The 25,965-nt window shown below is 54.3% G+C and overlaps 2 protein-coding genes across 10 annotated transcripts in view; both read left to right on the top strand.

Moving 5' to 3' along the window:
- ACOT7 (acyl-CoA thioesterase 7) overlaps window positions 1–25,965 on the top strand; it is a 192,508-nt gene that overhangs the window by 105,893 nt on the left and 60,650 nt on the right. For all 5 annotated transcript variants that reach the window (XR_013408990.1, XM_077977866.1, XM_015141617.3 and 2 more), the window contains 3 exons: window positions 9,959–10,115; window positions 15,667–15,758; window positions 22,192–22,306. Coding sequence is in view for 4 of the 5 variants with exons in the window: in XM_077977866.1 (XP_077833992.1) it covers window positions 9,959–10,115; window positions 15,667–15,758; window positions 22,192–22,306 (364 nt within the window). In the remaining variant the exon portion in view is untranslated. The remainder of the gene's footprint in view (window positions 1–9,958; window positions 10,116–15,666; window positions 15,759–22,191; window positions 22,307–25,965) is intronic.
- Window positions 1–25,965, top strand: part of RPL22 (ribosomal protein L22) — a 251,157-nt gene that overhangs the window by 81,435 nt on the left and 143,757 nt on the right. Inside the window, exon 1 of one of the 5 annotated variants that reach the window (XM_077963250.1) lies at window positions 6,980–6,983. The exons of 2 other annotated variants lie outside the window; for them this stretch is intronic. The gene's annotated coding sequence lies outside the window, so the exon portion shown is untranslated. Of the gene's footprint in view, window positions 1–6,979; window positions 6,984–10,449; window positions 10,454–15,566; window positions 15,583–25,965 lie in introns of those variants that run through there. 2 more of the 5 variants (XM_077963395.1, XM_077962844.1) reach the window with 2 other exon arrangements.

Consider the following 25,965-nt stretch of genomic DNA (forward strand, 5'->3'; position numbering starts at 1 on the left):
CACCTCTGCCCTGAGCAACCCTGGTGGCCATGGCAAGTGCTGTGGCTCTCTGTGACTTGGCCACTTCCTGGCTTTGAAGCTCACTGGCCTGGTACCACTGTGCCCACGATGGGGGCAGCTCTCCACCTGCCCCAAAATTGTGCAGCTGGGGAGGGCTCTGTGACCCCAAAGCTGGGGACAAGGGGCATGGTCTCTAGTGTCAACCTCAGGGCTGCTGTAGGACATTCAGCCATCCCCAGCTCTGGGGAGGGGACATTTTCTCTGAAGGTCAGCTGTGGGGGAGAAGCCAGCCCTTGGGTACTGAGGACAGGGCGTCTGCCATGGTGCCGCAGCTGCAGCCTTTGCACTATGGGGCTCGGTTAGCACACCTGCTGTGGCCTCCAGGGAGGCAGAGAGGAGGAAGACTCAGCCCCAGCTTGGAGAGTGGGAGTGTGAGGTGCAGGTTCCCACCATGGGCACGGGCATGATGCCACTCTATCAAGAGGCCAAGTGGAAGCCACATCAGAGACCAGGGACCAGCGGAGGCGCTGTGAGCTCTGAGCCACGCTGGTGAGATGCAGGAAGTGGCTGCTGGCTCTGTCAGCCTGGGCCGTCGGAACTAAGACCACAGCCTGCTGGCTTGTGAACAGCGGAAACGTATTTCTCACAGCCCTGGAGGCTGGAAGTCCAGGATCAGAGTGCCGGCAGATTCTGTGTCTGTTGAGGGCCCGTTTGTTTCCTGGTTCGTAGACATCACATCACTTCCTGTGTGTTCTCACTTAGCAGGAGGGGCTCTCTTAGGCCCTTTTATAAGGACACTAATTCCATTTGTGAGGGCTCTGTCCCCATGCCTTCATCACCTCCGGAAGGCCCTGCCTCCTACTACCATTCCCTTGGGGGTTAGGATTTCAACACAGGAATTTTGGGGGGACACAGTCATACAGAGCATGGCACACGCATTCAGCCTGGAACAGTGGGCAGTGTGTGTCCAGTGGAGGAGTGGAAGCTCTGTGTGTGTGTGTGTGTGTGCGTGTGCGTGCGTGTGCATATGTAGAATGAACCAAGCCACGGTAAGTGTGGATGGTTGGATGTGGATGTGGGGGACGTTGTGTGGTACAGGTTAAGGAGTGAGTTTGCTGTCAGCGCCTGGTTTACGAGGGATGGATCACTGGGCTGAGGCTGGATTGATTCCTTGGACCCGAGGCTCCAGTGCAGCTCAGTCACGTTCAGAGAGCACCCTCTGGTGGCTGTGGGGAGGATGGGCCTGAGCCTGAGAGCCTGGGGCAGGGGTGAGGGCCAAGTCCCAAATTCCTGTTGCACCCTTCCAGAGAGAGACAGTGAGGGTCCCTGGCAGGAGAGGATGGACACGGGGAAGGAAAAGTCCCCAAGATGGGGAGGAAAGGTAAAGGAGGGGCTTGGAAGGCGAAGAGGGTGATGCTATCACTCATAATCGCAGAATTATTTTGCTGCCATTTGGTCAGCACTTGGCATTCTGCAAAGTTCCAAAATGCTTTAGGAGCTAAAGTTTAGCTCGTGGAATCCTCACGACACCCCAGAGAGGTAGCTGTTCTTGTTTTTTTTTTAATTTTCTGAGACAGAGTCTCACTCTGTCACCCAGGCTGGAGTGCAATGGTGCGATCCCAGCTCACTCTAACGTCTGCCTCCCGGGTTCTCTCTCCTGCCTCAGCTTCCGGAGTAGCTGGGATTACAGGCGTGTACCACCACACCCAGCTACTTTTCTGTATTTTTAGTAGAGACAGGGTTTCACCATGTTGGCCGGGCTGGTCTCGAACTCCTGACTTCAAGTGATCTGCCCACATCGGCCTCACAAAGTACTGGGATTACAGGCATGAGCCTCTGCGCCCAGCTGCTGTTGTTATTTTTATTATCCCAATCGCATAGATGAGGAAACTGAGGTACAGAGAGATTGAACACTTGCTTGAGGCCACCTGGGGAGGCAGTTGGTAGGTCTGGGCTGTGACTATGCCTTGAACCTGTGCTTTGAACACTTGCCCCTCCTTGCTTCTCCGGATCTGGGGCTGCTGGAGGGACAGTTTTGACACATTGGCTTGGAGAAGCCTCTGGGCTGCTGGTCCCCAGGATGGTGACCCAGAAATTCTAGGCTTAGGAAGGGGTCTCTGAGTTCCAGGCAGCCCCAGGGTGTGGGGGTGAGAGCAGTCCCGGTGCCTAGAAGGGCTTTGCTAGGGCCCTGGGTGGGGCAGGGGACCCCCCCATCCATACTTCCCTAGTGGTGCCTTCCAGTCTGTGGCTGGAAGTCCCAAGGTTCTGTCTCTGGCTGAGGCCTCTTGGCCAGCCCCATCTGGATGCCTTCTTGGCCTGCTTGGCCTTGATGTGCAAAAAAACGACACTCCTGTCCGTGCCCCGGGCTTGCTTCTTCCAGCCTCCCTCCCCTCGGTAAATGGTCTCTGCAACCCCCAGGTGCTCAGGCTTAGAGTCTGGAGCCTCTGTCGGCCTCTCTGCCTCCCACACTCATGAGGCTCTGGGGGCAGATCCCACTGCTTTACCTTCCAGGATGTCCAGATCTGAGCACAGCCCCCCAGGCCCACCCTCACTTTGGGTCCAGTGGTGCTGCTCTCCTGATCACCCGATCACCTGATCACTGCAGCAGCCTCCTGACAGGTCACCCTGCTGGTCCCTGCCGCCTTGTTCTCCACCAGTAGCCAGGGACGTGTGGAGTCAGAGCACAGTACTGCCTGCTCAGAGCCCTCCAGATCTCCTGTTTTGCCCAGAGTCAAAGGCGCGTCCACACGAGTCCCTGTCGCTGCCTAGCGCGGCTCTGGGACCTCGCCTCCTACATCTCTTTCTCAACTCTCCTCTGGCCACATTGGCTTTTCTGCTGCTTCTTGGACTTGCTGGGTGCATTCCTGCCTTGGGCCTTTGCACTGGCTTTCCCTAGATATCTACAGGGCCCTCCCCTCACTTCTTCCACGCTCTACATAAAAACGTTGTAATCCCAGCACTTTGAGAAGCCAAGATGGACAGATCACTTGAGCTCAGGAGTTTGAGGCCAGCCTGGGCAACATGATGAAACTTTGTCTCTACAAAAACTACAAAAATTAGTCGGGTGTGGTGGCGTGTGCCTGTAGTCTCAGCTCCTCGGGAGGCTGAGGCAGGAGGATCACCTGAGCCCAGGGAGGTCGAGGCTTCAGTGAGTTGAGATCACATCACTGCTCTCCAGACTGGGTGACAGAGTGAGACCCTGTTCCTACAAAAACAAAACACGATGTCCAGCCGTGCGCCTGATGGCCTGGCTCCCTCCCTGCTTCCAGCTGCTCTCCACTCCTGACCTTGTACGCAGTGGTAGCCCCATGAAGGCAGGCAGGACTTCTGCCCTTGGTTTCCCCAGACTGAGGCATAGAGCGTGCTTAGGCATTATCTGATGAATGCTGGGAACTTGGGCCTGGCACCGTCACTGTCACGGAGAGCTTCCACCAGTGCTTACGATGAGCCCGTGGCTGTGCTGGGGCTCACCCTTCCTCTCCCTGTGTAGTCTTCCCAGCCACCTGCTGAGACAGACACTGTTCTTAACCTTGTTTTACAAGTGGGGAAACTGAGGCCTAGAACAGTTAGGTGGCTTTCCAGACAGCTGCATCCTCAGAGCTGCCATCAGCCAGGAGATGGCCGAGGCTGGGCACAGTGATGAGACCGTGCCCTCTCTGGGCCCTCATTGGATCCTGGGCATGGTCTGTGCACTTCACGTTTGTCAGTTGCCTTATCCCCGCATGTCAGAGAGACAGCTGTCCCTGCGTCTCCTGGGCGTTTCCTAAGCACCAAGTTCTTCCCGTTCATTATCCCCTCGAATCTCTGTAGCAGCCTGTTGGGACCATTTATTGCCTGTGTTTACAGAGACTGAGACATGGAGAGGTGTCGCTGCACAAAGTCACAGAGCTAGTAAGCAGTAGAGCTGTTCTTTTGGGCTCTGCCTCTGAAGCTGCTGTCCTGGCTGGAAGCCCTGTGGCCATGAGGAACCCCGTGCCTGTGGTTTGCTGGGGCACCTGTGCCTCACGGGCCATGTGATGCTGATTGCTTTTGAGAGCATGGCAGAGGGCGCTTCCGGGCAGGTGCTGATCAGGAGCTCATGGCTCTGACCCAGGGCAGGGTGGGGCTTTTCCTGCTCCTGCAGTCCTGGGAGCAGGAGGTGTGGGGCACATCCGACGCACTGGCTGCTGGGAGCTCTTCCTATGGAGCGCAAATACTTGTTAGTCTATGTATCGAAGTTTTGGATCACACCAGCCTTCATGGACTCCCTGGGCCTGGCCCAGAGCCCCGCCAGCTCTTGGGAAGCAGCCGCCCACCAGCAAATCAGAGCCGTCCTGGGTCCTGGCTCCTGCCATCTGTACCCATCAGACACACAGAGCCACCTCTCCAGCCTCCCAGGCTGCCACATAGTGAAACAAAATCCTCCCACAGGGTCTCCTGAGAGTGAAATGAGACCATGGCAAGACTCCTGTGTGGATGCCTGGGAGATGTTACTTTTCTTCTTCTTTTTTTTTGAGATGGAGTCTTGCTCTGTTGCCCAGGCTGGAGTGCAGTGGTGTGGCCTCAGCTCACTGCAACCTCTGCCTCCTGGGTTCAAGCGATTCTCCTGCCTCAGCCTCCTGAGTAGCTGTGACCATAGGCATGTGCCACCACATCAGGCTAATTTTTGTATTTTTAGTAGAGACGGGGTTTCACTATGTTGGCCATGCTGGCCTCGAACTCCTGATCTTGCAATCTACCCGTCTTGGCCTCCCAAAGTGCTGGGATTCCAGGCGTGAGCCACCGCGCCTGGCCCTACTTTTTTCTTTAGTATGTTAAGCTGGGAGAGAACCAAGCTTAAGGGTCATCAGTGGCCTTCTGCCCTATGAAGGACAGGCTTGAAGCCATTACCAGGTGTCCCCGTGGCGCTGTGGGGAAGGCTCCTGGATGGGTCTGCATGAGGGGTGTCCCAAGGGACAGCACAAAGAGGTGCGCTCTGCCTTCCTCCTGCCTCAAGTCACTCTCTGAGTGAACCTGCTTTTGTGCCTCCTCTGAGAGGCCGTTGGACCCACCCCTCATCCTGGCCTGCAAGGCCTGGCAGCCTGCCTCTTTGGACCTTTGTTCATGTCTCCCACTGCGTCCCTGTGTTCTGGTGGCTCCCCACCACCTCCCCGCTCTGCTCTGCTGCTCTTTCCTCTCTGCTGCTCTTTCCTCTCCCTGTGGTACCAATGCTTCCCCTACCTCCTGCCTAACACCTGGTCTTCTAGGCCTCAGCTCAAATGCCTCTCATCTGAAGTCATGCCCCGCCTTGACGTCTCTGGGCTGTCTTGAGAGCACCTGATGCCATGTGGCATGGTCTCATTTCCTTCTCGTCCGTCCGCTCAGCCAGAACCCAGACTCCTCTGACCTACTCCCCTCTGTGCACCCAGCACTGAGAAGCCCCACAGATGCTGCCAGAAACCAGCTGCAAAGCAGGGAGGTGGAAGGCCACTGCCCCGGAAAAGCATGCGCCTGTAGGTCTGTTTGATCTGTGTCTGCATGGCATACCATAATGTACTTAATCAGCCTCAAACAACACACACTTGGCTTCATTCCACTTTTATGTCTTGCAGACAGTGCTTGGCTCGTTCCAAGATGGGCACTGCCCTGCCCAGGGGCTGTGCCTAATTCTTGCCTGGCTCTGTGCAGCCCTGCCCTAACAGCCTTTGGCCAATGGGTGGTGCCATAGCCACGTACATTGACTTGGCGGGAGAAAGACACAGTTCCAGGCATCGCTTTACTATGACCTGTTGTGAGTAGGGCAGGGTTTGCTGGGGGACAAGGCCATGTAAACCAGAATGGGGAAGCATCAGGCCACCCTCACCAGCTCTAGCACTTTTCCTGCCCAGCCCCAGGTGCAGTCACAGAGTCCCTGCACCTGGGAGAGGGCTCAGAGAGAGGCTCCCAGCCGTACCTCCAAAGAAGCAGGTGCTGGGTTTGGGGTGGGTCGCGAAGCTTGCATGTTTGCCCCACCTCGGTGAGTCCTCGTGTAGGTGGGTGAGCTGCACGTCGGTGCTTTAGGGGTGGCAGGCGGTAGGTGGGAGAGCATAGACGCACACACCAGGGCTTGAAGTGACTGCCACATACTCTCTGTGTGCCCTGGGATGCTTGCCTAATGTGTCACCCCTTGTCTGGGTGCTGTAAAGATCACCTGGGCCAGTGATGCTGGAGCTGGCCTAGGCCCCTCCCTCACCTGCTCCCTGCCCGCCCTGGGAAGCCTGAGGGTGCCTCAGTGTCATGCTGTCAACATCCTAAGGAAGTGATCGTTGCAGTAGAAAGTCATGGCAGTCCTCTGGGAAATGGAGACTCACATTCCCCATGGCTCAAACACAAGGTCATCTTTTGTGTCATTTATTCAGCAAAGATGAAAAATAAGTCAATTCTGAGTGTTGATCAGGACGCTGTGAGGTGCCAAAGGCCAGGCCAGTCACTGCTGTACCGAGAAACACTTAGGACCATATATAAAAGTATTTGTCCTCGGGCCCAGAAAATAATCCCAAATGCAGAAAATGTTTAAGTGAAAGGGTGCCTATCACAGCATTGTTTATAATGAGAATCAATTGGAGATGCCCCAGATCTCTAATAAAAGAAGAAGAATGTTCAATTCCACCTGGCTAGCCATTGAAAGTAATTTTCTAAAAAAAAGTTAGGTATGGTTGCATGTGCCTGTAGTCGCAGCTACTTAGGAGGCTGAGGCTGGAGGATCACTTGAGCCCAGGAGGAGTTTGAGGCTGCAGTGAGCATGATAGTGCCTGTGAATAGCCATTGCATTCCTGCCTGGGCAACACAGCAAGGTCCTGTCTCTAAAAATAATAATAATTTTGCATTGGAGTGCCTTGAGAAGGAAGTCACTGGAAAGGATAAGGAAACCTTTCACATACGGCCACTCAGACGGAGTGTTTGTGTCTCCCATGTGTTGAAATCCTCACCCCCAGGGTGATGGTATTAGGGGGTGGGGCCTTTGGGAGGTGATGAGGGCATGGGGGTGGAGCTTCATGAATGGGATCAATGTCCTCATGAAAGGGGCCCGAGGGAGCTCATTTGCCCCAACCACCACGTGAGGTCACACAAGAAGCACTATGAACCAGGAAGCTGGCCCTTACCAGACACGGAATCTGCCCATCCCTGATCTTGGAATGACCCAAGTCCCTGGAGACTTCCAGCCTCCAGGACTGTGAGAAATAAATTTCTGTTGTGCCTGAGCTGCCCAGGCTATGGCATTTTGTCATGGCAGCCCAGTGAACTAAGACCCAAACCTACAGAGGATGATCCCTAGGGTAGATGAAGAGAGAAAAGCAGGCGCAGTGCCACCTGTCCACATCCACCATCTGGAAGCCCCGCCCTGTGGTTGTAGACCTGGAGTCCGATCTGACACATGGGACGCAGCTGCCAAGGGGTCCTGTGTGACAAAGGACGAGGTGGCCAGAGGCAGACCCAGCCCCGTAGGCTCTTTTGTTCCTTTTACGTTTTGAATCATGAGAATGGGTCGCCTATTTGAAGGAAAAGAAACATTTAAATTTTTTTTTTTTTTTTTTTTTTTGAGACGGAGTCTCGCTCTGTCGCCCAGGCTGGCGTGCAGTGGCGTGATCTCCACTCACTGCAAGCTCCGCCTCCCGGGTTCACACCATTCTCCTGCCTCAGCCTCCCGTATAGCTGGGACTACAGGCGCCAGCCACCGCACCCGGCTAATTTTTCTATTTTTAATAGAGATGGGGTTTCACCATGTTAGCCAGGATGGTCTCGATCTCCTGACCTTGTGATCCGCCTGTCTCGGCCTCCCAAAGTGCTGGGATTACAGGCATGAGCCACCGCGCCCGGCAAAAAACATTTAAATTTTTAAAAACAATAGTTGAGCCAGGCGCGGGGGCTCACACCTGTAATCCCAGCACTTTGGGAGGCCGAGGCGGGCGGATCACCTGAGGTCAGGAGTTCGAGACCAGCCTGACCAACATGGAGAAACCCTGTCTCTACTAAAAATACAAAATTAGCCGGGCATGGTGGCACATGCCTGTAATCCCAGCCACTAGGGAGGCTGAGGCAGGAGAACTGCTTGAACCTGGGAGGCAGAGGTTGTGGTGAGCTGAGATCGCACCATTGCACTCCAGCCTGGGCAACAAGAGTAAAACTCTGTCTCAAAATAAAAATAAAAATAAAAGAGTAGTTGGGCTAGGAACGGTGGCTCATGCCTGTAATCCCAGCACTTTGGGAGGCTGAGCCAGGCGGATCACCTGAGGTCAGGAGTTTGAGGCCGACATGGTAAAACCCCATCTTTACTAAAAATACAAAAATTAGCCAGGCGTGGTGGTGCACATCTTAATCCCAGCTACTCAGGAGGCTGAGGCAACAGAATTGCCTGAATCCTGGAGGTGGAGGTTGCAGTGAACTGAGATTGTACCACTGCATTCCAGCCTGGGCGACACAGCGAGACTCTATCTCAAAAAAAAAAAGAAAAAGAAAAAGAAAAATGATTGCAAAGAGCCAAGTCACAACACGGGCAGATTATTTTTCCCATATTGAATGAAAAAGAATTGGAAGGTGAGAATGTATTTAGTGGTTTTTGTCGTTGTTGTTGTTGTTTGTGAAATAGAGTCTTGCTCTGTCGCCCAGGCTGGAGTGCAGTGGTGCGATCTCAGCTCACTGCAACCTCCCCGTCCCGAGTTCAACCGATTCTCATACCTCAGCCTCCTGAGTAGCCAGGATTACAGATGTGTACTGCCACGCCTGGGTAACTTTTGTATTTTTAGTAGAGACGGAGTTTCACCATGTTGGCCAGGCTGATCTTGAACTCCTGGCCTCACGTGATCTGCCCACCTCGGCCTCCCAAAGTTCTGGAATTATAGTCATGAGCCACCGCGCCTAAAGAAGAATAGTGATTGCAAAGAATGTGTCACAACATGGGCAGATTATTTTTCCTATGCTGAATGAAAAATAATCAGAAGGTAAGGGTGTATATTTAGTTTTTGCACAGCTATATCAGACTAAAACTGCGAAACGAGCCAGGCAGACGAGCAAGCGAGACAACAAAACCCACCCCAATTCTTGGGAAAAAAGCCTGGAAAGAAAGATCCCAAAATAGTAACCATGGTTATCTTTGAATGGGAGAGGTGACATTCCCCTTTTTTCCACTTTTCTATATTTCCCAAATTTTCCATAATGAGTATGTATGCATTTTTTCACTTTATATTATGCAAATAATGCATGCCTATTGTGAGAAAATCAGAAAAAAGGAAGAAGCAGCTGGTGATCCCACCACTTGGGGAATCGCCTGCAGCAGCTGCTTTGGGCTGGGCTCTCCAGGGCTCCTCTACATCCCTGTGCTTTCGTGTTTAGGAATGCACAGTGCTAGGCCGGGCGCAGTGGCTCACGCCTGCAATCCCAGCACTTTGGGAGGCTGAGGCGGGCGGATCACGAGGTCAGGAGATCGAGACCATCCTGGCTAACACGGTGAAACCCCATCTCTATGAAAAATACAAAAAATTAGCCGGGCGCAGTGGCAGGTGCCTGTAATCCCAGCTACTTGGGAGGCTGAGGCAGGAGAATGGCGTGAACCCAGGAGGCGGAGCTTGCAGTGAGTGGAGATCGCGCCACTGCACTCCAGCCTGGGTAACAGAGTGAGACCCCGTCTCAAAAAAAAAAAAATTTAGCTGGGCGTGGTGGCGAGCGCTTATAATACCAGCTACTCGGGAGGCTGAGGCAGGAGAATGGCGTGAACCCGGGAGGCGGAGCTTGCAGTGAGCCAGGATCATGCCACTGCACTGCAGCCTGGGCAACAAAGTGAGACTCTGTCTCGAAAAAAAAAAAAAAAAAGAAAAGGAATGCATGGTGCCAATAAATTGCGATAAATTGGTTGCTTTCACAGTGGGGAATGAAAGCAAAGGCAGTTTCCAGGGAGCGTGTCCAGGGTGGGGCTCTCGGGGCTGGGCTGGCTGACCTGGACTGACCACTGCCTCTGTCTCCACAGGAGCGCTGTGTAGCCGCGCTGGCTCGTGTCGAGCGCACTGACTTCCTGTCTCCCATGTGCATCGGTGAGGTGGCGCACGTCAGCGCGGAGATCACCTACACCTCCAAGCACTCTGTGGAGGTGCAGGTCAACGTGATGTCCGAAAACATCCTCACAGGTACTTCTGGAAGCGACGTGGCGACTGGAGCACTAAGGGCCGTGGCTATACAGCTGCTTCCCTCCTGAGGGCAGAGGACGCTCCAGGGCCTGGCCCCTTTTCATCAATGAGACCTCCCTCACCTCCCACACGGCCCTGGGAGCAGCTATGTCCATTGCCCTGATTTTGCAGACAGGAAACAGGCACAGAGGAGTTAAGATACGAGCCTGAGTTCAGTTACCCAGAGCAGGACTCAACCCTGCTGTCCGGGTCTGGCCTGAGCACATCACCGCTGCCCGTCCTGCCGCCTGTGGCCAGCTCATCCATGGCAGGGACTGGGCGGGGCTGTGAGGCCGGGGCACACCATCCACCCCTCTGCAGGGCTCCCTGCCCTGCTTGCCCTCCTCAAGCATAGGGAGGTGTTGGCTCCAGAGAGGACACTGCCCGCTCCTGGGGGCCCCGAAACCAGGCTCAAGATAGAAGCTCACTGGGTGAACCTTTGCCTCTGCTTTCATCTGAATGTTCTCCTCCTTGGCCATGGTAACCATGGAAACCCCCTTCCCCTTCCCACTGGGCGCTGCAGGAGAGGGCGGCTCCAGTGTTCCCCAGCTCATGCTTCTTTTTATACCCAGGCTGGGGACGGGAGGTGAGGGGGAAGGCGGGCCTCTTCCCCTGCCCCTGGCCCTCTCCCTGCCACCTCCTGGGTCACCAGTCCTCCCATACGGAGGAGAGGCTGGGCTGGTTTCCTCCTCTTCCCAATGCCTGTTCCTCAGCGGTGGCTGCCCTGTGGAGTGCCAGTTCACAGCCATTTAAGGAGCTTGAGTCCTCTTCCCCATGACAGACCGGTAGCAAACACAGTTATGCATCTAGAACATTCTGAGGACCTCAGCAGGGTTGGTGATTAGAATGGCTGTGTCAGCCTAGCTCCGGCAGGTGGGCAGATTGAGCTGAGCAAGGGCCTGGAGTGGAAGGTGGTCTGCATTCCCATTGCCTGTTGCCCCTCGGCAGGCACCTCTGACATCAGAGGGACCCTGGATGCTGGTCTCAGGCCGTGGCACAGGAAGGGGTGTATGGGCACCTCCCATATCAGGAGCAGTGCCCATGACTTGGGAGAGGCTCAGGGCTGGGTGGGTTCCCCACTTGAGGGGCCTTGGGGGTTCCCTGCCATTTCCTGTGAGGTCGCATCTCTTCTCCTGACTGTGCTGGAGATGGAGCCTTGGCCCCTTCCTGGAGACGAGGGATGGCCCGCCGCGCTCTCCTGCTTCCCAGGACCCTCCTGCTTGTGAGAGCCCTGTCAGCAGCGCCCTTTGTCATTGCAGGAGTTGGTGGCTTCAAAAATGCTGGGAATGGATCTGCTTTGCAGATTTTCTGCCATGGAAGCCCCCTTTGTGGTCCATCAGAGGCCACAGCCTCAGAGGAATCCCTGACGAGCGGTTTGTTGTTGTTGTTTTTGAGACAGGGTCTTGCTCTGTTGCCCAGTCTGGAGTGCAGTGGCATGATCTCGGCTCACTGCAACCTCTGCCTCCCAGGTTCAAGCTATTCTCCTGCCTCCTAGGTTCAAGCTATTCTCCTGCTTCAGCCTCCTGAGTAGCTGGGACTACGGCGTGAGCCACCACACCTGGCTGATTTTTGTATTTTTAGTAGAGACAGGGTTTCACCACGATGGCCAGGGTGGTCTGAAACTCCTGATCTCAGTTGATCCACCCACCTCGGCCTCCCAAAGTGCTGGGCTTACAGGCAGGAGCCTCCGAACCTGGCCAAGCAGTTTGAGATGAGGAGAGAGGCAGGGAGACCGAAAGGCATTCTCGGGCTTTCAGCACGGTTGGGACCCGCTCTCCCCACAGCACAGAGTAATACAGGCCAAAGGTCAGGGGTATTGAACTTGATGATCTCCCCAGATCATGAACTTCCCTTTCTTGGCCACTTCTGCTGGCCCATAATAGACATGGAACTGATAATGGATGAGCAAATGAATGAATGAATAAGTGAATGAGCGGAGGCAACCAGGAAGAACTGGGCGTCAGTGCTGAGACATTCTCGCTGATGGGGTATTGATGAGGATGACGCAATCTGACATGTTCCTGGGGATCCCTCGCTCTTTAGGAGCTGAGAGTGGGGAGAGCAGGAGAGGCTCCTGTGCAGAGCCAAGGCAGGCACAAGCATGAGAGAGCAGCCCCCACCTCAGCTCACCCACAAGGTGCTGGGAGCTTCTCAGCCTCCCCGCTGTGTCCCGGCCACCACAGCCCTCGGTCTTCTCCTCCTCCGAAGGATGGGCTCAGGAGGGACAGAGATGGCCACCCTTCCTCCCTGGGGACATCAGGGCTGGCATTGCCCTGTCGTGCATGTGAGGCTTGGAGAAGGCAGGAGACGCTTGCCAGCACATGACGGCTTTTCCCAGTGGGGCTGGGCAGTGCCCCAGGTTCTTCCTCCCAGCTTCAGCCTTTTCCCTGTAGCAGGGGCTGGGCAGGGAGGCCTTGGAGCCCCGAGGCTGTGGCTTTTCTCCGCGTCTTGGTCAGGCCCCGGAGCCCGCTGTTCTCACTCTGTGACTGCGGGTCTCATCTCCCCCTCTGTCTCGCTCATCTCCTTGTCTGTGCTTCTGCTTCTCTGCCATCTCTCTCTGCCATCTCTATTGTTCTCTTGAGGCCCTTCTCTGTATCTGCCCATGTGTCCCCCGGAAATTGAACTCATGAAGGCCCCAACACCAAGGGCAGCGCCTGGCACACGGTGGGCACGTGGGGAGCACTGGCTGAATGGGTAGTGACCTCTGAAAGACAGGGGCATTGCAGGTGGGGGCAGAGGACACGTGCCGGGGCCCTGACCCGGAACAGGCTGAGTCATAAGCTGTGTGCGTGACATCCGTGTGCTGTCTCCACCCCAGGAGGCAGGGGTCCCCTGTTCTGTGTGTCCCCTCTTCCTGGGCTGTGCTGCCCGTCATGAGGCCACTGAGCGAGCACGGGCCCAGGCAGACGACCCGCAAACCTTGCCTTTGAGGCGGCTTATTTATCCCCAGAAACTGTCAAAATATTAAGCTAACTGGGATGTGATTGCTACGAATTGCTCCAGAAAAATAGCTGGGAGCTCTTAAGATTTTAACAGGTTTTTTTTTTTTCTTTTTTTGAGACTGAGTCTTGCTCTGTCGCCCTGGCTGGGGTGCAGTGGCGCCATCTTGGCTCACTACAACCTCTGCCTCCCAGGTTCAAGTGATTCTCCTGTCTCAGCCTCCCGAGTAGCTGGGACTACAGGCACATGTCACCATGCCCGGCTAATTTTTTTGTATTTTTAGTAGACACGGGGCTTCACCGTGTTAGCCAGGATCGTCTCGATTCTGAGCTCGTGATCTGCCTGCCTCGGCCTGCCAAAGTGCTGGGATTACAGGCGTGAGCCACCGCAGCTGGCTGAGAGATATTTTTTAATACTGCTGTTGTCTTTTGATGGTTTCATCAAATGATGGAGAAAGTACAATTAGCATGTTTGCCTCATTTGCTCCATGGTGTTCATTTAGGTCCAGAGGGCCGCTCGAGTTGTCATGGAAACCGGCTTGTCAGGCTGGCTCTAGCCGAGTTCAACAGGAAATCTTTATTCCCAAAAGCAGGTTGTCAGATTCACTCTCAGTCAAAGTGCGGTGGAAATATTTTCCCATATTATTTGCCTGTGGTTCCCAAGCCCAGGGAGCCCCTTGCCCTCACGGTGTGTTCTGTGGGGGCAGGAGGGGCAGGCATGGGCCTTTTCTTAATGGGCCCCCTGGGGCTTGACTTGGAGCCTGGGGCTGTGTTTATCCGGGAGGAAAAACACTTTGCCTTGGGAAGGCAGGTTCAGGTAACTGGTGGGAAGTGAGCTGCTCTGGGGGTTTTAGGCAGGGCCCTGGGGCTGCTCCCGTCTCCCTTTCCTCTGTTATTTCCTGCAGTTCCCTCTTCTGCCTTATAGTGAGGATCTTCCACATTGAAGAAGCCACTTTTATTTATTTTTTTATTTTAAGACGGGGCCTCGCTCTGTCGCCCAGGCTGGAGGGCAGTGGTGCAATCTAGGCTCACTGTAATCTCCGCCTTCTGGGCTCAAGCGCTCCTCCTATCTCAGTGTTTGGGACCACAGGTGCGCACCACCATGCCCAGCTAATTTTTTGTGTTTTTGGTAGAGACGGGGTTTCGCCATGTTGCCCAGGCTGGTCTGGAACTCCTGAGTTCAAGTGATCCACCCGCCTCAGCCTCCCAGAGTGCTGGGATTACAGGTGTGAGCCACCTACCACTCCTGACAAAACCACTTTTTAAAGGCATCCTTGCAGATACTTCTCTGAAATGACTGGGACATGGGAGTATGGCCCCAAGTTGCTGTGTGACCCTGGCAAACCCCTTGATGTCTCTGGGCCTCAGGCTCCTTCTGTACAAGTGAGGGGTGTACACCAGGGATCTCTAGGCTGCTTTAGCTCCGACAGGCCACGAGCCTGTGTTTCTCAGCACGGACAGGCCTCCCTGTCCTGCAGCCCCACTTTGCTCTGTGGCTGGCTTCAGTGCCCCAAGGAGTCAGCAGCCTATAGCCCATCTCTTGGCACCCGGAAGCTTCTGGTGGAGCTTTGGATGGGCTGGCACCACACCCAAGTGTCTGGTGTGAAGGAAAGGAAGTTCCTGGGGTGGCAAAAATGGGGCTTTGATGAGCTGGCTCTGCTGCTGTGTGCTTTGGGCTGTGGGGGCCCTGGCTGTCTCCCCTGCCCCTCCCCTGGGCTGCTCTGCCTGGGCACAGCCTCCACATCCTCCTGAGCCTCCGCAGCCTGTACGTCTGTGTGGGCCAAGTGTCTTTCTGGGCTTCCCCGTTTGGTGGGAGTTCTTGGCAGTGCTGAGACAGGTGGATGGGATCTGCAGAAGATGTTGCTTGTCTGAGCGTCAGGACATCAAGTTCCCCAGCAAGGCACTTTTGATTTTGACGTTTGATGTCAGCAGCGATCAGCTGGTGGAGACTTGAGCCAGCGGGTGAAGTGGGTTCAGCCTTGTCTCCCTGGGCAGAGCGAAGGGCATCTGCCTGCAGCCCATCAGTCCTTCCCCTCTGTCTGGGAGGCTCATTGGGAGCCTCTGATGTGTTTTCGTAATCAAGCTCCCTTTCTGTCAAAACACCAGGAAGAGGAGGTTGCCTGCAGTTGGTGCCCTCCAGGGTGATCCCTGTTGGGTATTGTGGCTGACCAACTCCGGACCATCCAGGCTTAACTGTGGTCTGAAGTCATTTCAGCCACCCCTGAAAAGGGAAAACTGCCCCAGAGTGGTTGCATTGGGAGGGGCTGGGGTCCTGAGTTCAAGCCAGTTTTAGGGGGCATACATTGTGATGGGGGTGGGCCCCACGCAGCCTCTCTCCGTGGGCTCTGGGGTCTCTTGTTCTGTTTGTCCACACTCACATGATGGCAGCACTCCCCGGCCAGGATGCTGAAAAGACCTTGGGGCCTTGGGGGTTGGGGGCCAGAGAGGTAGTACACAGTGCGGGGTGTTTCGGGTGCTGGGACCGGGGGCCGGAGCAGCATCTGCCACGTGCCTGGCGCTCACACCCCTGCCCCGTCTCCTGGGCATCACTTATGTGATTTTCTTCTCTTAAGGTGCCAAAAAGCTGACCAATAAGGCCACCCTGTGGTATGTGCCCTTGTCGCTGAAGAACGTGGACAAGGTCCTCGAGGTGCCTCCTGTTGTGGTAAGGTGCCCCTTCTACTTCTCTCTTGGGGGCAGATGGCAGAGATCAGGTCACCTCGCCTGATGGTGGGAGGCTGGTTCAGCTAAGCGTCCCAAGGGAGCGACAGGTCAAAGCTGGGGCACAGGGTGCCAGGTCCGCCAGCAGGCAGTGTCCCCTCTGGGCTGGGCAGGGCATCCCTGGCTCCACAGGAGTTTCTGTCCTGCCTTCGAGGAAACACGGGTGGGGAGGAGACATGTCTGTGTGGGATCTTCTGGTGTATGTTTAATTCATGCTGGGAATGTGAGCGCAAGCTGGCCCAGAACCTGTGGACGTAAACGTCCCTCCAACCTAGGGACCTTTTTGTCACACTCCCTAACCAGAGAAAAGGCAGTGACAGGATCGTGATAGTGATGTGTCCTTCTTTCGGGAGCCAGGACCACCAGGCTGCCTGGGCCGGGCCGGCTGCTGCCCCGTGGGCCCTGCAAGCTGGTTCTGATCTCTGCTTGTGACGCAGTGGCCGTGGAGACAGCTCTCCTCATGTGAGCTTTGGTCTTTCTCCCTCCTTGTCCCCTGCTGGCGTCTGCCTCCTTCTCTGGGTTTCTCTCATTTCTGGCTTCGCTGTGATGGAAGCACTTTTCTTTTTTCTTTTTTTTCTTTTTTTGAGACGGAGTCTCACTCTGTCGCCCAGGTTGGAGTGCAGTGGCCGGATCTCAGCTCACTGCACGCTCCGCCTCCCGGGTTCACGCCATTCTCCTGCCTCAGTGTCCTGAGTAGCTGGACTACAGGCGCCCGCCACCACGCTCGGCTAATTTTTTAATTTTTTTTTAGTAGAGACGGGGTTTCACCGTGTTAGCCAGGATGGTCTTGATCTCCTGACCTCATGATCCACCCACCTTGGCCTCCCAAAGTGCTGGGATTACAGGCGTGAGCCACCGCACCCGGTGGAAGCACCTTCCATAATACCGGTTCATTGTGTTGTCAGAGGAGTCCCGCCATGGGTGGGCCTGTGGGCGAAGCCTGTGGAAGCTGCGCGAACAGACTCTTGGAGGGGAGACGTTGGGAATAAAGAAATTTAATTCATTCCCTAAAAGTACTCCCTCGCCTCCTTCTCCTGTGCCCCAAGTTCATTGGCGAGTCCAAGGACAGGTGTGACCAGCTCCTCCCGCAGCCTGACCCTGCGGTCCACAGGCCCAGCCCCCAGGAGGAGCTCTTCTTAGAGGGAAGGAAGCAGGATTCTGAGTCTCTGCAGTGTGGGCCCCGGCGGGGAGCTTTTCCTCTGGATGAGATATATATAGAATACATTTTTAGAAATAATAAAACTGAGAACCAGATTGTCAGGAATTGGTGCCTGCTCTTTTTGCTTCCAGACCCAACAGAGATGCTGGGTGTTCCTGCTGCTGCCTGAAGCCCTGGTCCCCTCCCCAGTGTTTGCCAGGCACAGGCCACTTTGGAAGCCCTGGTCCCCTCCCCAGCGTTTGCCAGGCACAGGCCACTTTAGAAGCCCTGATCCCCTCCCCAGCGTTTGCTGGGAGCAGGCCACTTCCCGCCTGTAGGAGGCCTGGCTCTTTGTCTTCCTGTGGCCCCCGGGTCACCAGGGCTGATGGGACCCCAGTCCCTGCTTCCGCTGCCCATGTGAGACTGGGGAGGTACTCCCTGAGACGTGCTTCCTGCCCTCTCTTCTCTCCTCAGCTCAGTGTCTGACCAGGCACCCTGCCGGGGTCTCCTCAGAGGGCAGTGAAGGTCTGGGTGGGGTGTCACCCCAGGTGGGTGTGGCTGGCTGCCGGGTCCAGCTGCTGTTTGGCCTAGGTTTTTTTTTGTTGTTGTTGTTGTCGTTGTTGTTTTTAAATCTTGGTGACAGGGGAACCCTGTCCACATTTAATGGGAAGGGAAGGGAAGGCTGGTGGCTGTAACTTTGGTTTTTTTTTTTTTTTTTTGAGACAGAGTCTCGATCTGTCGCCCAGGCTGGAGTGTAGTGGTGCAATTTCGGCTCACTGCAAGCTCTGCCTCCTGGGTCCACGCCATTCTCCTGCCTCAGCCTCCCCGGTAGCTGAGACTACAGGCACCCACCACCATGCCCGGCTAATTTTTTATATTTTTAGTAGCGATGGGGTTTCACTGTGTTAGCCAGGATGGACTTGATCTCCTGGCCTTGTGATCCACCCGCCTCGGCCTCCCAAAGTGCTGGGATTACAGGTGTGAGCCACCGCGCCCGGCCACAGCTTTGGTTTTATGAGAGCAGGATGGCAGCATGCCAGAATCTGGCCAGCAGGCGGGGGCTCAGGGTCAGGGTGTGGAGTCCGAAGTCTCACGCTCCCGCCTGAGTCAGTGTCCTGGGGCTGCTGTGACCAAGTGCCACTGACTGGGTAGCTCTCAAACAATAGAAGTTGATTCTGTCACAGTTCTGGAGGCCAGAAGTCCAAAGGTGTGGGCAGGGGCCCGCGCCCTCCATTGGCCCCAGGTGAGGATCCCTCCTGGTCTCTCCAGCGCCGCGTGGCTCCAGGCGTCCCTTGGCTGAGGCTGCGTCCCTGAAGCTTCTGCCTCCATCTTCACACAGCCTGCTTACAAGAGCACAGGTCACTGGGCTTAGGGCCTATCCCATTCCGCTGTGACCTCATTCTAACTATTTACAACTACAAAGACCCGGTTTTTGGAAGTGTTTGCATTTTGAGGTTTCAGGTGGATATACATTTTGAGGGACACTGTTCAACCCAGTGCAGCCGCCCTCGGTTCAACACCCTCCCCCGTCTCTTGTTCTTCGTGGGGCTGTTATCCTCTCTCCCTGCTTCTTGGCTGAGATGGAAGTTGTGGTTATTTTCAGGCAGTGCTAACTCGGGGTGATTGAAGACCTAAGGAGCAGGGGTCAGTTGGGGGCTCCTGACTGTTCTCCGCAGAATTGCAAGCACACCCACCCCCACATTTATTCTTTTCTCTAAGCCCTTGGTGTTCAGTGAGCTACATCACATGTAAATATTGAGACATAGCATTTAACGGATTTAATTTTCAGATGCTATCCAGTTCTGAAATCTCTCCCAGGCCCCATGCCTGGCTTTAGCATCTCATGGTACATCTCAGGTGGGTGATACCGAGGGGCGGGTCTGGACCTGAACACAGTCGCTTTTGCTGCCTTGTCGCTTGGGATCGATGCACCGAGAGCTGTTGGGTTTTGGCCAGTGGAGGGGACGGGTAGCTTCAGACTCCCCTGGCTCCCGTCCCCTCAGCGCAGGGACAGGGCGCTTTCAGCGTGGCCCCTCTTAGCCTCGCCTCTCCTTGCCCAGTAATTAGCTCCCTCCCTCCCACATCCTGGAGGAGCTCCCGGTTGCTTTTTCATTTCCTTTGTATAGTGGGTTTGATGAGACATAAATATCAACTTGGCCTTGTCAAGGAGTTGTGGGAACCGTTCCGCGGAGCCGAGGCAGCCAGAGCGGCAGATGGGAGAGGCTGCACAGTTCGCAGCTGCAGCTGCTGCTCAGAGCTATTTGCACTGTCTTCCCCCCAACACATGCTAGGCCCACGTAGTATAAACCTCCCGCTGATTTGGAATCTGGGTCTCCTGTTTTTCACTAGTGGGCCCAGCCAGAGGCCTGTTTCGGAGTCCCGGAAAGTGCAGCTTCGTTCCCTGGCTCCGGTGAGCATATGCTTATTTGCTGGTGGCCTGGCCACAGGGCTGTCTTATATTCCATGAGCATGCTCCTGCGGACCTTTCTACAGCCATCCCAGATTTAGGAAAATGTACATCCCTGTATCTGTGGATATGCAGATATATATAATATGTATACACATACAGATAGAGATGGCACATACGTATGCATGTAGATATCTTGAACACGCATGCGCACACACACACACGCTCTGGTTTCCTGGATGTGTGCATCTCCCTGGAGGAACCCAGCTGCTGGCCGTGTGCACAGTCGTCCAGTGCAGGACATCTTTTCTTTGTTCCACCTTCCTCCCCAGCCTGCCTGCAGCTTTCCCAGTGAGCATGGAACTTCGGTGTCCCTGTGATGGGCCTGAGGGGCCCAGGATGACCGGAGGGGCAACCGCAGCCCTGGACATGCTGAGTGGCCGTCGGGGGTGGATGCTTTGGTTTTTTTCAAATGTCTGAATATGTGCTTGAGCGAAGAGGTTCGCAGCCTGTCTCTCAGACATTTGGGCCACGCTGTCTGCTGCTTCAGATCAGTTGGGTTTGATGAGCCCTCGGGGGTGAGAATTAGGTGCCAGCCATCATTAAAATGTTCCAGCGGTTTTGTTCCCAGATGGAAAGGCAGCGTTGGGGAGTAGGCCTGGCTTCTCCTCGTGGCTTGTGTCCAGGACCGGGCCCCATCATTTCCCTGTGTGCCCGCCAAGCCCAGACAAATGTACTGGATGCCACAAGGATGTATTAGACCAGGGGGTGGCTCCTTTAAAAAAAGTTCCCTTTAAAAGGCATTTCTTGAGGATGCTGAAGTTCACCCACCAATGTTGCTAGGTCGACACACAGCACAGACTCTCCTCTCACAGTCATGACTTGGCTGGTGGAACATTAGGACGTGATTTATTTATGGAGGAAAAGGTTGAATTATCCACTGCAACTTAAAACACTCCCCACGGTTTGCTTCTTTTGAACAAACCCTTCAGCTCCCTTCCCAGCCTCTTTTGAAGATGGGTTCTCAACTGAAGATGATGGATAATTAAGCCGAGGAATGGTGAATGGTGCTCAGGCCCTGCACAGTTTTGGAGCTGAGCCATGAGCAGGAATTATCGAGATGTTTAAAACTGACTTTCGAAAGAAGGCCTAACACAGCCATCTGAAGTGAACTTGCTTAGGTCAGAGGTGCTTCAACAGGCGGCCGGGAGGGGCCCAGAGGGGCCCTGGGTTCTGTGGCTTCCCCACAGGCTCAGTTGGAATGGTTGGGTGAGTGAACGGTGAGAGCAGAAGTTGAGGTTAATCAGAACAGCCAGGTGGTAGTTAGCCCCTGGCTAGGCTGTCAGGGAGGGAGAAGGTCCTGGGGGATGGAGCAGGCAGAGGGTCTGGAACTGGCCTGGGGCCAGCACAGAGGCCCTGAGGGCCCCTCTGAGGTCCCATGGGGAGGGAGTGTGGTGCGTCCCCTCCACTGTGCACAGGAGGGCAGTGAGTGAACCGTCTGTTATGTCCAAGAAATGCAATATCCCCTGTTGTGTCCTGGGACTCAGGAGCTTTGGTTTTTGTGCTGAGAGTTAGTATTTTTTATTTTATTTTATCTTTTTAGACGGAGTCTCGCTCTGTCGCCCAGGCTGGGGTGCAGTGGCGCGATCTTGGCTGGCTGCAACCTCCACCCCCCGGGTTCAAGCGATTCCCTTGCCTCAGCCTCCCGAGTAGCTAAGACTACAGGTGCCCACCACCATACCTGGCTAATTTTGGTATTTTTAGTAGAGACAGGGTTTCACCATGTGGCCAGGAGTCTCAAACTCCTGACCTCAAGTGATCCACCCGCCTCAGCCTCCCAAATTGCTGGGATTACAGGCGCGAGCCACCATGCCTGGCCTGTGCTGAGTCTTATATTCACATTTATTTTTAACTTCCGGGGTCAAAAACCCCTATGATCCATTCAGAGAGCCTCGGGGGGATGGTTCCATCTTTGACTGCCTGTTCTCTACTAATATACAGCCTGTTCGATTGGCCAAGGGTCAGCAGGGACACACACAGCTCCTGCTCTGTCATGGCCCTGGGAGAGTAGGTGGGGCCTTTTTGAGGATCCCTTTATTCTGGAATGAATCCTAGGAAGGAATGGGACAGTGCAAAATGATTTTAGGTAACCTAGAATCAGTATGGTTTTAATAGTGGGCGCAGTGGCTCACGCCTGTAATCCCAACACTTTGGGTGGCTGAGGCAGGTGGATCACAAGGTCAAGAGATCAGCCTGGCCAACATGGTGAAACCCCGTCTCTGCTAAAAATACAAAAATTAGCTGAGTGTGGTGGCAGGCGCCTGTAGTCCCAGCTACTGGGGAGGCTGAGGCAGGAGAATCACTTGAACCCAGGAGGCAGAGGTTGCAGTGAGCTGAGATCGCACCACTGCACTTCAGCCTGGGACAGAGCAAGAATCCATCTCAAAAAAAAAAAAGAAAAGAAAAAAGAAAAGAAAAATTGGGAACAAGCTAAGTGCCCACATAGTCACAAAAATTATGTTAAATAGATACACAGTTGCTTTTAAGCTCCACATACAGCACCACAGAGCTTTTTATATATTTGTAGGCATAAGAGCAATTCCAGGAAGGATCTAAACCAAACATTTGACCCAGGTTCTCTGGGGAGTGGAGCCACGTGGGATTTCACTCTTTCTGTATTCTTATTACTTATATTAAGCACACACAAACAGAAAGAAAGATAGTCCCAGTTATACAAGGCTATGTGACATAAGGGGCCTGGGGTCGTGGCTGCCTGTAGAGGAGAGGAGGCCGTGTCCAGCCTGGGCCTGACCTGTCTGTGGTTTCCCGCAGTATTCTCGGCAGGAGCAGGAGGAGGAGGGCCGGAAGCGGTATGAAGCCCAGAAGCTGGAGCGCATGGAGACCAAGTGGAGGAACGGGGACATCGTCCAGCCAGTCCTCAACCCAGGTAAGAGACGCGGACACCAGCAACAGGTGCCGCTCCTCACTGGGGATGCATAGGAGGCAGGAGCTGGCTGGGCCTACGTGAGCCTCCTGCTTGAGGTTCCCCCAGCACTGAGCATACTCTCCTGGAACCAGTTTCTCTGGGGTCCCCAGGGAGGGCTGTCTCCCAGCCCTGCCCTGAGCCGTGTAGACCCCTCCAGTCACACAGCTGGAAGGCGACCTGAGCGACTCAGCCAGTCCCAGGAGGGCACTGTGCGTGGGGCCTCCATTGCCAGGCAGGCGGTGTGCACCTGTTCATGAGGAATTTATTTTTGTTGTATCTTTTCCTTATGTTCGCTCAGTGGCTTATTCTTTTTTTTTCCGAGCTGGAGTTTCTCTGTGTCACACAAGCTGGAGTGCAGTGGCACAATCTCAGCTCATTGCAGCCTCAGCCTCCCAAGTAGCTGGTATTACAGTTACAGGCACATGCCACCATGCCTGACTAATTTTTGTATTTTTAGTAGAGATGGGGTTTCACCAAGTTGACCAGGCTGGTCTCTAATTCCTGATCTCAAGTGATGAGCCTGCCTTGGCCTCCCAAGTGCTGGGATTACAGGTGTGAACCGCCACACCTGGCCAAGTGGCTTGTTCTTGATGGGATTTCCAACTCATCCAAAAAAGAAAAAAATGGCAGCAGCTGTTCAAGCGCCATTTCTTCCCGGCCCCACTGTTCAGACATTGATTGGAGGAGTGGCTCTGCCAGGCAGGCACTGGGGTCTGTAGCATGCCCAGCTTCCCTGTGGTGTTGGTCCCTTCTGCCGTCCATCCTCTTGCTCTCATGTCAGGGTGCTCTGGCTTTAACAAAATGTTCATCCAAAATGTAAACGAAGGCACGATGAGATGTTTTGCCCCAAGCAAGGACTTTCTACCAGAGAAATCCACGAGTTCCTAGAGATAATTCAGGACAGGGGGCCTAAGGGAGCGTCTGTCCCCCTAGGAACAGGGTGAGCCCTGGGGGGCAGGCAATGAGCATTACCCCTCTCCCTACTGCACACATGGCGGTCACGTTCTAATAGTGGCAGGAGAATTCCCTGTAGGATGCGCTGTGTGCTGCTCTGCCTCCCTGCAATGTCCTGGGCTCATGGCACATTCGCGCTCTGTGCTGGGTTCCACAGCCGTCCTCACGCGGGACTGCAGCCTGGGGAGGGTTTGCTGCCCCCACCATGCCTTGGGAGACCCTGGCCATGGTGGGTGTTTCAACATTTTGCCTCCACCCTCAGCAGCGGTGGAGGACCTGCCTCAAGTAATCTCTTTTCCCCTTGTATATACCTGTGACGTGGGCTCCACTCTGGGGTCCACCTGCTCCTATCCCTGCCGAGAGGCGCCCTGGCACCTGCTAACCCAGACTCGGGGCATTGTTATGGCCGCTCACCTCCCTTGCTTGGTCCACATAAGCACCAAGGGGGACTGATGAACATCCAGTGGGCGCACAGATTAGAGCATAGCTTTCCGGGCTTGGCTGCTGGCGTGCAGCAGGCGTGTGCTTGTTTCCTGGGTGGGTCAACTTGAGGCTTGAACAGGAGTTTGTGTGTCTTTAGTCTCACGTTTGTGTCTGTGATCCAGTCTGTGCTCCAGCCTCAACTTGCCAAAAGCGGACTGGTTGTCACCTTATGCCAGTGGGACTGGGTAGGTCGGTTTCTTTCCTGTTGGGGAAGCCACTGTAGGTTTCTTCTGTTTTCACGTCTGCTTTTTAACAAACACAGAAAAGAAAAGAAAAGAGGGAGGGGAAAGGAAGGTGAAAGGAAGGGAGAAAGAAAGAAAAAAATTAATCCATCGGTATTAATAGAAAGAATGGTGCTGCTTTGATGAAATCCAAGTGAAGATATATCTTTTTTTTTTTTTTTTTGAGACAGAATCTCGCTCTGTCGCCCAGGCTGGAGTGCAGTGGCGCGATCTCAGCTCATGGCAAGCTCCGCCTCCCAGGTTCACGCCATTCTCCTGCCTCAGCCTCCTGAGTAGCTGGGACTACAGGCACCCACCACCATGCCCGGCTAATTTTTTGTATTTTTAGTAGAGATGGGGTTTCACCATGTTAGCCAAGATGGTCTCAATCTCCTGACCTCGTTCGTGATCCACCCGCCTCGGCCTCCCAAAGTGCTGGGATTACAGGTGTGAGCCACCGCGCCCAGCCGAGATATCTTTTAAAAATAAAATTTAAATAGACAGTGAGTTTATCAACACAGCCATACACCAGACAGGCCTGGAGGCACGTGCTGGGGCAGACAGTGTGTGCTTTTGGGAGGGCAGCCCAGCAGTCAGGTCAGACACAGGCCCCAAGAAATGTGATGGGATGGGAGCAAGGGGAGGTGTCTTAGGAAAGGCACCAACACAGTGCCCAGGGCCAGAAGATATGTCCACATTCAAATTCCTAGAGCCTGTGAATGGGACCTTATATGGAGAATGGGTCTTTGCAGATATAGTTAAATTAAGGATCTTGAGATGAGATCATCTGGGTTACGTAGGTGGGCCCCAGATCCAGTGATCAGTGCCCTTGTAAGAGACAAGAAGAGGCTATGTCTAGCCTAACACAAAGGGGTCATGGAGGAGAGGGTTGGGTGGAACATGGGGGCTGCCTGGGCCTACCTTTTCATGAGTGGTTTCTGGAGAGAGCTTGGGGTGGGTGCCAGACCCCGGGGGGAGTGGGTAGCACTGCTGGGCTCACTGTGGCTTTGAGAAGCCCAGCCTTTAACTGACCCTCAGGGACACTAAAATTACTCGAGGTTTTCAGTCAGTTTAAATTCCTTTACTTGTGGGATTCTCTTCGGTTTGCCGGCCTCCGATTGACTGTAAATCTGCATGCGATATTTTTCAGAATGTATTGTTCACTATCACAATGGGCCTCCTAAATCTCAAGATTTCCTGATTTGTATGTGCTTTTATTTTTACTTTTTTGTTTTATAAAAATGCATCTTCCTCAGATGATTGGATTAGAGATGGTTTTTAAACGTTTCATAGGAAGTCCCACGTCCATTCTTTCTTGAGCATTTCTGAACATCTGCATCTTTGACTCCAGTTTCCTAGTAGAGCCGGCATCTCTGTGGCAGGGCTTCCCGGTGCCCTCGGGAGCCCAGGGATGGGCTCATCTGAGACCAGCCTGGTGTCCTGTATGGTGGCTTAGCCTGAGTTGGGTTTGGCAGGGGTGTCCAGGTCAATGGGGAGCAGCAGCTCGGGGAGAAGAGTGTGCGTATGTGCTTGGCACTGGGGTCTTTCTAACAGGTGTGACACATGCTGTCCCATCCTGTGGAAGGACCTTCCCTCTCTGCCATGGAGAGACCGTCTTGGCCTTTGACTTGCCTCCTCCCAGCCCCGTCCATCCCACATCCCAGACCTCACCCTAAAGCCAGAGTGCAGACTGTTAGCCTAGCAACCTCCACAGGGGCGGCCTCGTCTTTCAGGTATCTCAGAGTCTAAGAGTTCCTTAAAAAACCCTTTGTCCAATATATACACCTATAATTTGTCCATATACATTTTTTTTTTTTTTTGAGACAGAGTCTCACTCTCTTGACCAGGCTGGAGTGCAATGGTGCGATCTCGGCTCACTGCAACCTCCACCTCCCGAGTTCAAGCAGTTCTGGTATCTCAGCCTCCCGAGTAGCTGGGATTACGAGCATGTGCCACCACACC

The sequence above is a fragment of the Macaca mulatta genome, chromosome 1 (assembly GCF_049350105.2).
Source record: "Macaca mulatta isolate MMU2019108-1 chromosome 1, T2T-MMU8v2.0, whole genome shotgun sequence".
In the NCBI taxonomy this organism is placed as follows: Eukaryota; Metazoa; Chordata; class Mammalia; order Primates; family Cercopithecidae; genus Macaca; species Macaca mulatta.